The sequence below is a fragment of the Triticum aestivum genome, chromosome 6A (assembly GCF_018294505.1).
Source record: "Triticum aestivum cultivar Chinese Spring chromosome 6A, IWGSC CS RefSeq v2.1, whole genome shotgun sequence".
NCBI lineage: Eukaryota > Viridiplantae > Streptophyta > Magnoliopsida > Poales > Poaceae > Triticum > Triticum aestivum.
In genome coordinates, this window is record NC_057809.1 from 523,784,601 (window position 1) to 523,799,169 (window position 14,569).

A 14,569-nucleotide genomic window follows, 5' to 3' on the forward strand; every position below is an offset into this window, starting at 1 on the left:
TAGAATTAACACATCAAATAAAAACTGGAAGCTCTTTGCCCTGGAACGGCCTTCTGGTAACGCAAACCAAACCTATCCACAAAATTCCAGCTATATGAATTAAAATAGCTTGCACCCGAGCCACATTCCTGCACTATCATACAGTGGCTGAGCGAGGAAATATGGTCCAATGCTGGGTTGACTCTGTGGAGTTTGTCAAGAAGTCAACATGGCAATATCACTGACAATGCTGGTGGAACATAAAATCACTCAAGAGCCTCATTCCATTTGCTGTGGTTGTTTCATGCCTGTTCTTTTGTTTGCTGCTGTATTTGATGCAGATCTTCTTTTCTAGAGAAATTAATGCAGATCTTTGCCATCAAGTTATGATGTCAGTTGCATTGAGATGGAAATGCACATAGCATGTTCACTACTTTCTTGACAAAGATTTGCTAGATTATAAGTTACTCCCTCCGTTCCTAAATATTTGTCTTTCTAGAGATTTCAACAAGTCTATATACATCCGTATGTGGTAGTCCATTTGAAATCTCTAAAAAGACAAATATTTAGGAACGGAGGGAGTACAAAGGAAATAAGTATACTAGAGTTTGGACCTCTATCAGTTGAAGACAACATGACACTGCCAGGTTGTTGCAATCCAATGGCAACAATTTTACAAAAGGGGGAAAAAGGACCAAAACTTGCATCTCAAAAAATATTGCTCTGTCATCTTTATTGTACCAACAGTTTACAGAATCTGTTAATGTAAAATATACCATGCCTAGATAACTAGGTTGTGCCCTTCTTCTTTGTACAGTTCATCTGAGATGTGCTACACTTCCTGACAGAATGCATCATTAGATGTTGGCTACATTATGTTGTTTGCCATTTTAAGCAGGTTTTGCTGTACAGGTCCTGCTGGAAACAACTGATGATGTTTCCTTCTTCAACTCTCTGTCGTGTTATCATCTCGGTCCAGAGAGCTCAACTGCTTGCACCAGCAACGACGAGTCGTCTGTCAGGTCGGAGTAGCAACGCCCGAAGGTGAAGTCAGGCACCTTGAACTTGTGCGAGTCAGTACGCTGCGACGCCTCCCACCGCTCTGCGAGCCCGTCACCTTCGAGCATCCTGACCACCTCCGACATCTTTGGCCTGTGACCGGGGAGATACTGGGTGCACAGCAGCGCCACCTGCACCATCTCCTCTAGCTCAATGTGGTCGTAACTGCTTCCGAGTCCCTTGTCGACAAGCACGTCGAGCTTCTTCTCCTGGTGCATCTTCTTCACCTGAATAGAAGCCAATGCCATATAAGTAAGACCTCTAGTATGATGAGATCATATGCATGAAACCACACTGTACCATATGAGTATGACAATGATCTTACCCAGTCAAGCATGGCTCCCTTCTGATTTGATGACTTTCCAAACTCAAGTGCAGTCTGCCCGGTGATCAGTTCTAGCAGCAGGATCCCGAAGCCGAAGACATCAGTTTTCTCAGATGACTGGCCCGTGGAGAGGTACTCTGGGGCAATGTGGCCTACAGTTCCCCTCACAGCTGTGGTGACATGCGAGTCACGGTGATCCAGGAGCTTGGCAAGCCCAAAATCTCCAACAATTGCTTCACAGAAGTCATCGAGCAGTACATTTGCTGCCTTTACATCCCTGTGGATGATCTTGGGATCACACTGCTCGTGCAGGTATAGTAGGCCTCTTGCTGCACCGAGGGCTATTCCCTTTCTGGTGATCCAGTTCAGTGGTGGCTTCCCTGTAATTGGTTATGTAAGAACGAAATTTAATATCTGGTCATGTGGGATTCTTTGTTCTAAAGCTATGCCCAAAGGAGAAGAAATATAATGTGAGAATCAAATGCAAATCTTTCTGTAATCATTTTTTCAAGTTGAAGTTTCGAACGAGCATTGGCAGAATGTCAGTTACTCAGAAAAAAATAATCCTTCAAGACCAACTTATATCTGTTGATGAATGGTGGCTATGTCACTAGCTTGTGATTATTCAGATTTATGTTTTAAGAAACAACCATCCTGAAATTCTGATGTGTTTTACCTTTCAGGCGTGATGCAACACTTCCATTGGACATGTATGGATAGATCAGTAGCCTCTCGGTTGCAGTCATGCAGAACCCGCAGAGCCTAAGGAGATTCCGGTGCACTGCCAAGCTGATCATCTCGACTTCAGTCTGAAATTGCAATTCCCCGCCTGCGGCATTTCCATCTTTCAGCCTCTTGACTGCTACTATAGTTCCATCTGGGAGCTTCCCTCGGTAAACATTTCCAAAACCGCCTTTTCCTATCATGTTCTTGTTGCTGAAGTTCTCTGTTGCAGCCTGGAGCTCTCTGAACTGAAACCTCTTCAGGTTTTCAAGGTTTACGTTCTCGATGTGCTGGTCTGCAAAATAACCAACACGCTCAGTAACTGATTCCACCCAAGCAAAACAAGCATCTGGCCATTATCAGCTCGGTGAGTAATTTTAGACTTTTTACTTACCATCGACATCGAAAAGAATCTGCCGATTTTTCCTATGCCTCCACCAGAACAGCAATCCCGTAACTAGGAAAAGGATGCTGATGCAGCCTATCGTAGAACCAAATGCAATTGCGGCTTTGTGGCTCTTAGATTTTGCTGGCAGTATGGTACCTTTTTTGTAAAAAGAGTTGTTATTACAACACTTACCATCTATATGATATCAGTGCAGGGTAGAAATTAATCATCGATGGATGAGATCGACTGACTGAGCAAACCTTGTGTGTTATTCAGGCTGTAGGACATCGGCATGGGCAAAGTTCCATAACAATCTTGTTCTGTAGCTGCTCCGCAGATCAGTGGATTCCCTACTATGCTGCAAGAAAACCAATTAATTTTCCCATAAGGTCAGTCTTATTTATGGTAAACATGTCTCCACTGGAGATGGTACTTTGGTCAAAGATAAAATGACACAGCAGTACTGCGGCCTTACTTGAATGTCCTTGCCAAAGACCCTGGAACTGGACCGCTCAGATTATTGTAGGACAGATCCCTGAGAATTGGGAAGTCCGTCTGACAGTGAGCAGAGCACCACAGAGCAGTACACAACCACATAACAACAGCAAAACAAGCAGAGGATACTCACAAGAAAACAAGGTGCGACAGATTAGCCGACGACGAAGGGAATGCGCCGGACAAGGTGTTGTTGTTGAGCCTCCTGTTAGCAGGCAGCACAATGCAAACAATGAGAAGAGCCACTGGCATGTATCATGGCTCATGTTGGAACAACAGGCCATGATTGGGAAACCTTCAGAGTATTCTATCATTCATTCATGGCTGGCAGTGGCACAGTAGAAGAGAAGGGCACTCACAAGTACTGGAGGTCCCTGAGGCGGCTCACGGAGCCGGGGATTTCGCCGGAGAAGTGGTTGCTGGAGAGATCAAGCGTCCTAAGCTTCGTGAGCCTGCCAATCTCTGCCGGGATTCGGCCATTGATGTTGTTGTTCTGCAGCAGGCTGTGAACAAGAGAAGAGGGAGAGAAGAAAAGGTAAGGAAGATCTCTTCCAGCCCAAAAGAAGCATACTCCCATGTGTTCTCAAGAGAAAAAGGAACAGACATACAGTGGTGGTTTGCAAGGCTAATGATGGCAGGAGAAACTCACACTATCTCGAGATTGGTCAGATTGCCTATGCTCGGGGAGAGCAGGCCAGAGAGGTTCTGGCTTGGGGCTTCCCTGAGAGAACAAATTGAAACGGGAGAGAGATGACAAAGGGTTAGGATCCAAAGGAAAACTTGCGACGGAAATGATTGCTATGTGATGGAACCATGGCCTAGCCGCGACAGGAAACTTACAGGCCGGTGACGAGGTTTTCCTGGGAGCAGGTGACCATGGTCCAGCTGCAAGGATCCACCGAGTCCTGGTCCCAGTTCTTGAGCACGCCATGGGGATCCTTGAGGTAGTTCTTGATCGTCATGAGAGCTTGCACTGCAAGTAGAACAGAAGAGAGATTGCCAGTGTGTCACACACCAGTCGCCAGCGCAAGAGGAACAAACAAAGGAAGAAGAGCCAGTAGTTCTTGGTCCGGGAGAAGAATCCAATACAAACAAAACAAGGTGGCGAGCTCCAATGCAAGAAAACCAAAGAAAACACACACAGACGCCAAAGAATAACCAGTAGGGCTCTTGATTTGAGGAAGGAGCATCATCAACTAACCTTCATAGTTGACGCCCTTGGGCGAGAGGAGGCCGTTGGCCGGCGCCGGCGCGAGAGGGGAGGAGAAGAGGAGCAGCAGCAGCAGCAGGGGAACCGCCTCCATTGGCAGGGAAGGTCTCTCTCTCTCTGGCTAGGAGCTGCTGGCTGGTGTGTGTTCAAACATGGAAGCAGGCAAGCAAAGGGCGAGGGTGAGGCCAAGGAAAGGAAGCGCGCTCGCAGCCTTTCTTCTCGCACAAGCAGTCGAGTGAAGTTGCCAGTGGCAGCGGCAGTGGGCAGGGAGGGAGGGAGGGAGGGAGGGATGCCTCTCACCTCACCTCACTCACCTCTGATGTGTTGTCAGCAGCAAATGACACAAAGGAAGATGCCTGCGCTCTGGCTCCAAGCAAAGGTACAAAAGCAGGGGAGGGAGGGAGGGGGCAGACATGCCTGCCGCCTGGCCCCTGCTCGCTCGCTCGTCGGAGTAGGAGTAGAATATTGGAGGGACCTCAATATCGGAGCAAGGCAAAGGGAGGAGGCGAGAAAATTCTTCTTTTCCACCCTTTTATGGCCTGGCCTTCTCTCTCGGGGCCTGTGTGAAAACCCAAGCTAGTACTTGTGAAAAACAGTGAGAGTGGGCTGCTAACTCGAGTGGCCTAGGCTAATCCTACCCTAAAAGGAGCAGATTAGTATTGATCCCATCCGAGAAAGGCATTAGCTTTATCGGAGGAGAGCGTGGTTGTACTGCGCCACGACTGACTGTCACAGACCACCACGGCCGGCGGCCAACACCTTTGAGGGATTCTTGCGGCAAAAGAATTCCGCGGCTGGACAAGGGGCTCGGGAGGCGTGTGTCAGCGCGCCAATTCCATTGGGGGGAATAAACAAGGGATCAAAAGTATCTTTGGCCGGAGGAAGGCCCGGAAGGTGACAGGGAGGAAGCGCCTCCCTCCCGCCCGGCCTGCCTGAAGTGTGTGCAGCAAATGGACAAGGGAACCTTGGTCACCATGCATTACGGATGGAGAATCAATCAATCGAGGATCAGATTAGGTGGTGGTAAAAGCGAGTGAAATCCCAGTGACAGTCGGGAAGATAAACACAACGCAAGCCGTCATCCGGTGGCGCTGTCGTCTACTGTAGAAGGCGAGCGTCCCTCCTGGGTGGCTGGGTGGTGCTTCGCGCACATCAGCTCAGTTCGTATCAAATCAGTAGGCGGCATCATATGAACAGTGCCATGTAGGAGAGGAAGGAGTACTCCACAGGATAGATCGATGGATGGATGGATGGCTGCGGAGGCACCCGGTGGTGGAGGCAAAGCTTTTTTCCCGGGCAAATGGCAGGTATTTTCCTCGCGGCTCGAATATGATATGGAATCCATGGCAGCCCGCCCATACTACTTGCTAGGCCTTGTCATGTCATGCATCGCATGGTACTTACTTGTGATTCAGAAGCAAGCATGGCATGTATGTGTATGTACTGATGTGTGGTGGAGTACAAGCTGTGCCTGAGGCAACCAATTCAGAAGATTTGGGGTGATGTTTAGGGGGATGGTGACCTATTCTGATGATGCGCCACCTCTCTCTCTCTCTCTCTCTCTCCACAGGGACGGCAGGGAGGGAGGCCTGGCCAGAAATCAAATGGCCATGCCCATACCCCCTCCCTCCTCGGGGCCAGAAATCATTGCAGTCTAGCTAGCACGAGCACGAAAGACGTGACCTCTCTTTTCAGTGAAATGAGGGGTGCTTTGCCTTTGCTTTGCTTTGCCTTGCCTTGCTGTGCTGCCTTTGCCCCCCCTCCCCCTCCCCCTACACCACACCTTTTCCTCTCTCCCCTTTTCCCGCCCGCTTTTCCTTGTGTTTTGTGTATGCCCCGTGTACGTGTGCTATAGTAGAAAGACTGCACAAACGTACGTATACGGGGCCATCAAAAGACCATCTCCGGGCTTATCCCTATGACTATGAACACTCATGAGATGCCACCCTTAAACAGAGAAAAAAGGCGGCATAATTATTGGGTAATTTCAGACACAGCTTGCCCCCTCGAAGCTCTGGATGCACGCACTAGCGGAAGAAATTAAGCGTGTCCGATAAAGCTCGGAGCAAGGGGGCATGGGATCATAATGCCTGTCCAAATCTGTGTTTTCCTCAGGTCCGCATGATCGGCTTTCCGCTTTTTCGGAGATGAGCTTTTGATATTTATTACATTTTCCTTGCCGTCTGATCTGAATGATGGCACTTAGTGGCAACCAAGACAATTAGCACACCAGCCATATTTTAAGGTCAGGGCACACACATAATAAACAAACAAAAAGAAAGAAAGAAGACGTATCTGTGTGAATATACGACGTACACTCACATCTGCCCGGCTAGCCAGCACTGCTACATGCTCAGGCTGTACAGAACAGTACAGTAGCAGAAGATCTTTGCGCCCACAGTCCCCACGCTATGAATCTCAGTGCATCCACTGCCGTTGCTAATGTCATCATCCTGCATGCACACATACTGTGTTTGACTGGGCTAGCTAGGGCGACCAAGCCCATCAGCCAAAGATGCTGCTGCTCATCTTGTGTGTGTGTGAGTGAGTGTGAAATGTGTGATCGTCCATCACCGGGCGGTACAAAGCGGTTGCCTTTGACCACCACCGAAGCCCCAGTTGCACAGCCAAGACGTCACGCAAACTGTCAGCGTCGACGGGCCATTTTTGGAGCCGCTTTGATCTCGCCAAGATGTCGACGGATCGTGCATGACAAAGGCTCAAACAAGGCGCCTTGATGTGCTATAAGTACATCTCTCAACATATACTGTATTTCTTTTTGTCCTAACTTGTATGGCAGGGAACCATCAAGGTCTCTGAGAGTCGAGCTCACCTCTCATCACGCTACGCCAAACGCAGGCAGCTTCAGTAACCCCTTTTAATTTTAGCCCCAAAGTACACGTGACCAGGCGACCAAGAGGCCTTATGCCGGTGTCTTAGGGCCAGTCCTTTTCGGCGATTCTCCCAGAATCGTCCCCCTCCCCAGCTTCTCCCAGAATCACCACTCTATATATTTTTTACAATCCTAGATAATTAGACCTTAACTAAATAGGATTGTAAAAAATATATGAAGTGGTGATTCTGAAAGAAGCTAGGGAGGGGGCGATTCCGGGAGAATCGCCCAAAAGAACTGGCCTTACTCGGGCATCAGCGAGGCGAGAGCGTGGCTATCCCGAGAGAATCTGTGCACCTTCGGGTTTGTCCACGCATTAGCGTCCCAAATCCACCGGTAGTAGTAGCATGTTTGGCCGGAACAGGGATGGGTGGTGTGGTACACAAATGGGGTTTTAGTTTGTGGTGGTACTACTACTGTAGTACTGTGGCAGTTGGGAAGCTCGAGGGGCGTGCCTTTGGCTCGCTGCACATGCTTGGCACTAGGCTCTCCCGCCTCCGCTCCCCGTCTTTTCATGTAAGCCTGCCGGCCTAATTTGGTTCCGTTTGCGCTTTCTTGCCCCGTAGAGCGGAAAAATACAGTCCCTTTGTGATTTGAGGTTGTTTTGGTTTCTGATGATGATGACAATGGCTGATGTAACCGGAGCAGACAGGTGTCCAGCTAGTAGATGATTGCATGGTATGTATGTATGTATGTATGTATGTATGTATGTATGTACAGAATAAGATTCGCTGGAATTCGAGAGCCTTTATCCAGATTTTGTCCTTCATTTCACACAAACTTCCAAGCATGATAGCCCGAAAGCTATTTCCATGTGTCCGTGCCACAGCTATTTCCATAGGGATCTGTCTAGGTCTCAGTCGGCTGACGTCATCACGAGTAGATTAGGCCTGTTTACTAGCTCTTGTACTGCTAGGTTGTATCCGGCTAGAAACTGGGCTTATTTTCGTTTTCTGTTTGTTTGTTTGCTACTTTGGGATGGGCTGGGTTATGATTTGTTTGTTTGTTTGTACACACATTCGAAAAAAGTTATTGAACAAAAAAGTTGGAGGCCAGGCCCAACCAATATCGATACAAAAAAATTATGAATGTACATACGAGGAGGGGAGTTGCTGTTCAGAGCTAGCTAAACAGAACCGTGCTGTCCATTGTTCATGGAATTGATCAGATCAACTTATAGATGTATTTTAGTACTAAAGTTGACTAGCAGCTTGCAGATGCTCCTCTTCCTAGTTTCAACAAGAATACATAGACATGTTGACACGGCTGGTTAACTTCCCTGCATTAAGTAGCTAGTTAACAAAAGTTCATGTATTAGCTAGTTTAAACTTTAGCATGAGTATGGAGACACGGCGACACAGCTAGTTAACATCCTGTGTTACCTAGTTAACCCACTGTTTCAACTAAATAAAACTAAAAAAATCATGAATATTTATAGAAAAAGGTTACTAACCATTGTAGCAACTTCTTCAAAAAGCGAACCCTCTCATGCTTCTGTGTCAGTGATTTCTTCATGATATCCTTTCTCTTCTAACGCTGGATCTCCAAGACATCGCTCTTTGCCTTCTGCATTTTAGTTGTCTGTTTTATTTTCAGGGTCGCTTCCTTTCTCATCCGTGTCAGTGCTCGTGTGCTGCTGTATTCACAAAATGTATATGTGACATTAGTGTTGTGAACAAGGGGACTAAAAAACAAAAAAAAGGCAGAAAAAACTAAGGATATGAACTGGACAAACATTATAGCCACTAGCACAAATCATCAGACAATTTTAGTTCCTTTTATCAAAAACACAAACTTCACTGATGCTTGTGTTATAAAAACAGGACAACAAGAACAGGTGAAACTTTGATGATTGCTTATGCATCTTCTATTCTGATATGTTATAACCATGGCCATCTATAAAACTCTGCAGCTTCCAGCTTGTGTTATACACAAATTTCTACTATGCATTCAAAGTTGCTGATGAGGACATCAACAAGGTGTTGTGCTTATCCTGGTCGGATGGCTACTCGATAAAAGTGTATCAGTTATATGGTGATTGTTTGAGTTTTGGCACGACATACAAGACGAACTGTTACAATATGCCAATTTGCACCATTTGTTGGCATCACTCAACACGGGCCCCTCTCTCGACGCCGCCTCCTACGACAAAACAAAGGTCCCCCAGTTGCGTCCAAGTTAGAAGACATGCAGTTGCGTGCCTGTAGTGGGACATGCAACTGGCCCCATCTCTCTCAACGCCGCCCCTTCCGACAAAAACAAAGGCCCCCCAATTGCGACCAAGTTAGAAGACATGCAATTATGTGCCTAGTGCGGGACATGCAACTAGCCCCCTCCGACAAAATAAAGGTCCCCAATTATGACCAAGTTAGAACCCATGCAGTTGCGTGCCTAGTGTGGGACATGCAACTGGCCCCTCTCCCCGTACAACAAAAAAATGGAAGTCGAGTTGCGACCAAGTTATAAGACATGCAATTGCGACCATGCCGGAATTAGAAGACATGCAATTGTGTGTCTAGTGTGGGACATGCAACTGGCCCTCTCTCTCTCTCTCTCTCTCGACGCCTCTTCCTCCAACAAAATAAAGGTCCCCAGTTGCGACCAAGTTAGAAGACATGCAGTTGCGTGCCTAGTGTGGGACATGCAACTGGCCCCCTCTCTCTCGATGTTGCCTCCTCCGACAAAACAAAGGTCCCTAGTTGCGACAAAGTTAGAAGACTGCGGTTGCGTGTCCTATTATGGGACATGCAACTGGCCCCTTTCCCCGTACAAGAAAAATGGAAGCCGAGTAGCGACCAAGTTATAAGACATGCAACTGGCCCCCCTCTCTCGACGCCGCCTCCTCCGACAAAACAAATGTCCCCAGTTGCGACCAAGTTAGAAGACATGCAGTTGTGTGCCTGTTGTGGGACAAGTAATTGGTGCCTCTCCCCGTACAACAAAAATTGAAACCGAGTTGCAACCAAGTTATAAGACATGCAGTTGCGACCATGCTGGGAGACATGCAATTGCGTGCCTAGTGTGGGGCGTGCGACTGGCCCCCTCTCTCTCGACACCGCCCCTCCGACAAATCAAAGGTCCCTAGTTGCGATCATGTTACAATAGATGCAGTTGCGTGCCTATGTGGGACATGCAACTGGCCCCTCTCTCTCAACGCCGCCCCCTCCGACAAAAAACAAAGGCCCACCCAATTGCGACCAAGTTAGAAGACATGCAATTGTGTGCCTGTTGTGGGACATGCAACTGGGCCTATCTCTCTCGACGCTACCCCGTCCGACAAAAACAAAGGTCCCCCAGTTGCGACCAAGTAAGAAGATATGCTTTTTCGTGTCCTAGTATGGGACATGCAACTGGTCCCTCTCCTCATCTAGCAAAAAATGAAACTCGAGTTGAGACCAAGTTATAAGACATGCAATTGCGACCATGTTGGGAAAAGACATGCAGTTGCGTGCCTAGTGTGGGCCATGCAACTGTCCCCCTCTCTCTCAGCGCCGCCCCTCCGACAAATCAAAGGTTCCCAGTTACGACCAAGTTAGAAGATATGTAGTTGCGTGCCTTTGTGGGACATGCAACTGGCCCCTCTACTGGTACAACAAAAATGAAAACTCGAGTTGCAACCAAGTTATAAGACATGCAGTTGCATGCCTAAAGTTGAGCATGCAACTAGGCTCCTCTCTCTCTCTCGACGCCGCCCCCTCCGACAAAAACAAAGATCCCCACAATTGCGACCAAGTTAGAAGACAAGTACTCTGAACTTAATCCGAATCAAAAAGATCCCCTCATATCTACTGAATTAGGCACACAAACATTTCAATCAATAAAAAAATTTGGACAAAAAATATGCCCTCAGATTCTATGCTTCAATCTAGTAATCATTCTCTTATATTCCAGAAAAACAAGAGAGTTTTGAACATGCTATTGATTAATACAGTTTCAGCCAGAAATATGACAAAAACAAATGAACATGCCCCCTCCTACCTAGTGACATATTCAGTAACTTATTACAGGGGAAAGATTTCAAAAAACATGCTACTCATTAATAAAAAAGGGTTCCATATGAAAAATCTGAAAAAACAAAATAATTAAGGATACCACACTCTCTATTGATAGATTCAGTAAATTATCTCTATTTTTTCTAGTAAACAAAAATAGGGTTTCATTAAAATCTAAAAAACTAAAACTAAAACAACAGACTAAGCCACTCCATTCAACAAAAAAATAATCAAAACATACTACTGATTTCACAAAAATGCTACTCATTTTGATGGGTTTGGGTTCAGTAATATATATGAGGGGGGTGGGGTTCAGTAATTTCACAAACATGCTACTGATTAAGAATAGGGTCCCATAACAAAATCTGAAAAAACAAAAGAAGATACCCACTCCCCTAATGATAGATTCAGTAAGTATCTCTCTTGATTCCAGTAAAATAAGTAGGGGTTTCATTAAACAATCTAAAAAATAACAAAAACAACAGACTGAGCCACTGTATTCCACAAACAAAAAAGGAATCCTCAGCCATTCTACTGATTTCACAAAAACATGCTACTGATTTCAGGGGGGTTGGGTTTGGGTTCAGTAACAAAAAATGAGGTGGTCTGGGTCAGTAATAATCCTCAACACATACAAAAAAGAGGACACTCTACATATCACTGCTTGAATAAAAAAAGGATCGATTCTATGCTTCAAATCAGGTCTACTGCTCTCGCCCAACAAAAACAAGAAAATGGAACCCAAAACTCCCTCAGATCTACTACTCTCGTCCAACAAATCAAATGGAAAAACAAAGATGGAAGAAAAAGAGGGGGGTAGCACTTACTCCATCAGCAGCGTCCCCCATACTCTCGTTGGACGTTGAGCAGCACAGCAATTCCTTCGTTTGCTGCAGAGATCTTCAGATTTTGACAGAGGTAAAAAGTGATAGAGAAAGAAGGGGGGGAGAGGGGAATGGATAGAGACGAATGACTGCAGCTTCCCCTCCTCTAATTTACCACCGGTGGCCGCTTCCCCTCCCCTGTAACAAACGTCAAAAAGAAGAAAGCGGACCGAGAAAAAAAATCAAGATAGAAACAGACAAACAAAAAAGCCCAGCCCACGAAAGAGCAAAACGCTCACCCTCGGCCGCGCTTCGACGTAGAAAAAGGCGAACTGACTAGTCCGAGCCCACCGCGCCTTAGACAGGCCGAAAAAGGCACAAAAATGACCCAGCCTGAATCTACAAGCAACAAACGGATCGGACGGCTCACCAGTCGACTGAGACTTCGCGAAGACTCGGTCGACTGATTTTTAGCAGCTCCGTTTCCATAGACGTGCGCCGTGTCGTGTGTTCCAGCGCCTCAGATGAGGGCCAAAAAGTGCCAACCCCAAACCCAAACCAATTTACATTTGTCCGTGCAGACAACTCTGAATCTAAAGCGAGCTCTCTTTATTTTGCTATAACTTTGTTTGTATTTTTGGTGTTCCATCCAAACTGAAGATCCCTTTAGGATCTATATAGATCTGCATGTTATTTGGCTGCCTGCATCGTAGTAACACCTCTATGCACCGTGTTTGCTTGCTCGCATAGGCTGTGCTTATACTGGCGCACGGTGTTTGGTTGCATATGAGTATAGAGGTGTAGTCACTTTGTACCCTTCATGGTGAGCTTACCCGCTACTACACCTTAGAAACCATCACACCAATCACATCAACAAAACAATACTACAACCATGACGAACTGGACGAAGATGATGAAGTTCTTCGGCCCAAAGTGTAGATCCGCAATTCCAAGTTCAACATTGCATGCCTGCTTGAGCACGGCCTTGGAGTAAATCCTCTGCTGCATGCCTTGTCTTAAACCCTCTATGGCAGCTGTTGTTGTAACCTGACACTTGTGTATTGTATGCTTCCCATGAACTGTAAACCCCTGAAACCCTCACGTGGAACACCACATATCACTTTTTCTAGCATTGCAGAAGAGCAACAGACCAAGCAACAAGCAATGGCCAATGAGAACACTAGACATGAAACATGAGTAAGCATTCATGATCATATGGCATAGCAAGTTCATCCTATCACTACTATGGTGTCATCCTACCACCACATTCAAAAGAGGGTGGTGTCCTACCACCGCAAGTTTGCCATCGGCGTGAGGGGTTAATATACCACCTCATTGAAATATACATGCCAACATCAAGAGTTTATCAAGCCCTAGCTACCACAAAATGTACATCGTCGTTGTCATCACATCGCCATCGCCGTCGAGAATCATGCACGCCGTCACCACCAGCAGAAACAACACTAGCAGTAGTGCTTGCCCTGCAAGGCCCTCAGCCAGAGCACTCTATGGGCGTCTCCCATGGCAACAACCCAACCCCCTGGGCTTTGTTGTCCAGCAGGTGGCTGAGAGCCGCCATGAGAGCCTCTGGGATGAAGCCGCCTTGGTCCATGACGATGATGTAGAGTTCAAGGTGGACGTCGACCGGCTTGCTCTCCCTGATGGCGGTGGCGACCTCCTTCACGCCTTGAGTCATGCTGGTGAAGACGGTCAGCTCGTCCTTCATCAAGGCTCCCCTCTTCCTCTTCCTATCAAGCACCGGAAACATGATCACCATCCTTGTCAGGACCATCAAGGTTGATGGTCTCTGACTCCTGGGTGTCTAGATACTTGGGCCTAGGCGAGTTCAGCGGCTGATTGGAGCCCAGGGCATGCTAGCCGGTTGCCAGCGCAAAAGAGAAGATTTATTGCATCTGGTGGTAGTTCTGGATGGGTGTATTGAGAAACTGTGCGTGCTTGGGGTGAAGCTAAGAATTAAACACAGTAGAGTGTTTAGTTAGAATGGCATGCTACAAAGGCTTAAATAGGTGGTGACTTAGAATGACATGGTTCGTGGCTAACCATGGTGTGGCCTTGGCAGTGCTCTGCCTTCAAAATGATCGAGCAAGTGTCATTATCCCATAAAGCCCCGTTCAGGTCTCTGAGCTAGGACACTGTGATCCACCTCACTTTCCACTTGCTGAGGTGGTTGTAGACCTGGGTCAAGGTGACCTCTTGTCCATAAAAGTCAAACACCTGCTTTGCAACAACGTTCAAGTGTTCCTCCTTGAAGCCTTTGTCAGTCCTCGCCACACTAGTTACGATCTCACACATCTTGTTAAGCACGAGCGTCGACAGGAAAGGCTGCCACTTCATGGAGTTCCCCCTGCCGTCCTTCTTATCCTTTGTGGCCGACTTTTGAGTAGCAACACTGGGCTGAGCCAATGCTGAAGCCACAAATGGAGGAACCATAACCGACACCTCGAAAACATCTAAATCAACGGGCATCTGGTCGATGGGAGGCTGGGAGTCCTTGACTTAGGACACCGGGAACTGGCTCTTGGACACGACAAGGGCCTGACTAAACTCTTGCGTGCTCATGTCCTACAAGCGGGAGCATCATCAAGACCACATCACACAACACATGGACAATATGAACTACCACTAAATATGTACAGTGTGAATGAACACGACATATGGAC

General features: G+C 47.0%; 1 protein-coding gene across 3 annotated transcripts; it reads right to left on the minus strand.

Moving 5' to 3' along the window:
- Positions 1 to 680: 680 nt before the first annotated feature.
- On the minus strand, positions 681 to 12,097 carry LOC123128268 (LRR receptor kinase SERL2). 3 transcript variants are annotated; one of them, XM_044548237.1, is made up of 12 exons: positions 11,892 to 12,097; positions 8,526 to 8,705; positions 3,810 to 3,942; positions 3,619 to 3,690; positions 3,329 to 3,472; positions 3,103 to 3,174; positions 2,950 to 3,009; positions 2,735 to 2,832; positions 2,481 to 2,630; positions 2,040 to 2,381; positions 1,364 to 1,743; positions 681 to 1,265 (listed from the first exon to the last, which is right to left on the minus strand). In XM_044548237.1, exons 3-12 carry the CDS (start codon positions 3,929 to 3,931, stop codon positions 945 to 947), a joined length of 1,761 nt encoding a protein of 586 aa, XP_044404172.1. In that variant the 5' UTR covers positions 3,932 to 3,942; positions 8,526 to 8,705; positions 11,892 to 12,097; the 3' UTR covers positions 681 to 944. The 3 variants fall into 3 exon arrangements, with proteins under 3 accessions (XP_044404172.1, XP_044404170.1, XP_044404169.1); XM_044548235.1 differs by having other exon boundaries at positions 8,526 to 8,708; positions 11,892 to 12,087; XM_044548234.1 differs by lacking the exons at positions 8,526 to 8,705; positions 11,892 to 12,097 and adding an exon at positions 4,171 to 4,936.
- Positions 12,098 to 14,569: the final 2,472 nt, after the last annotated feature.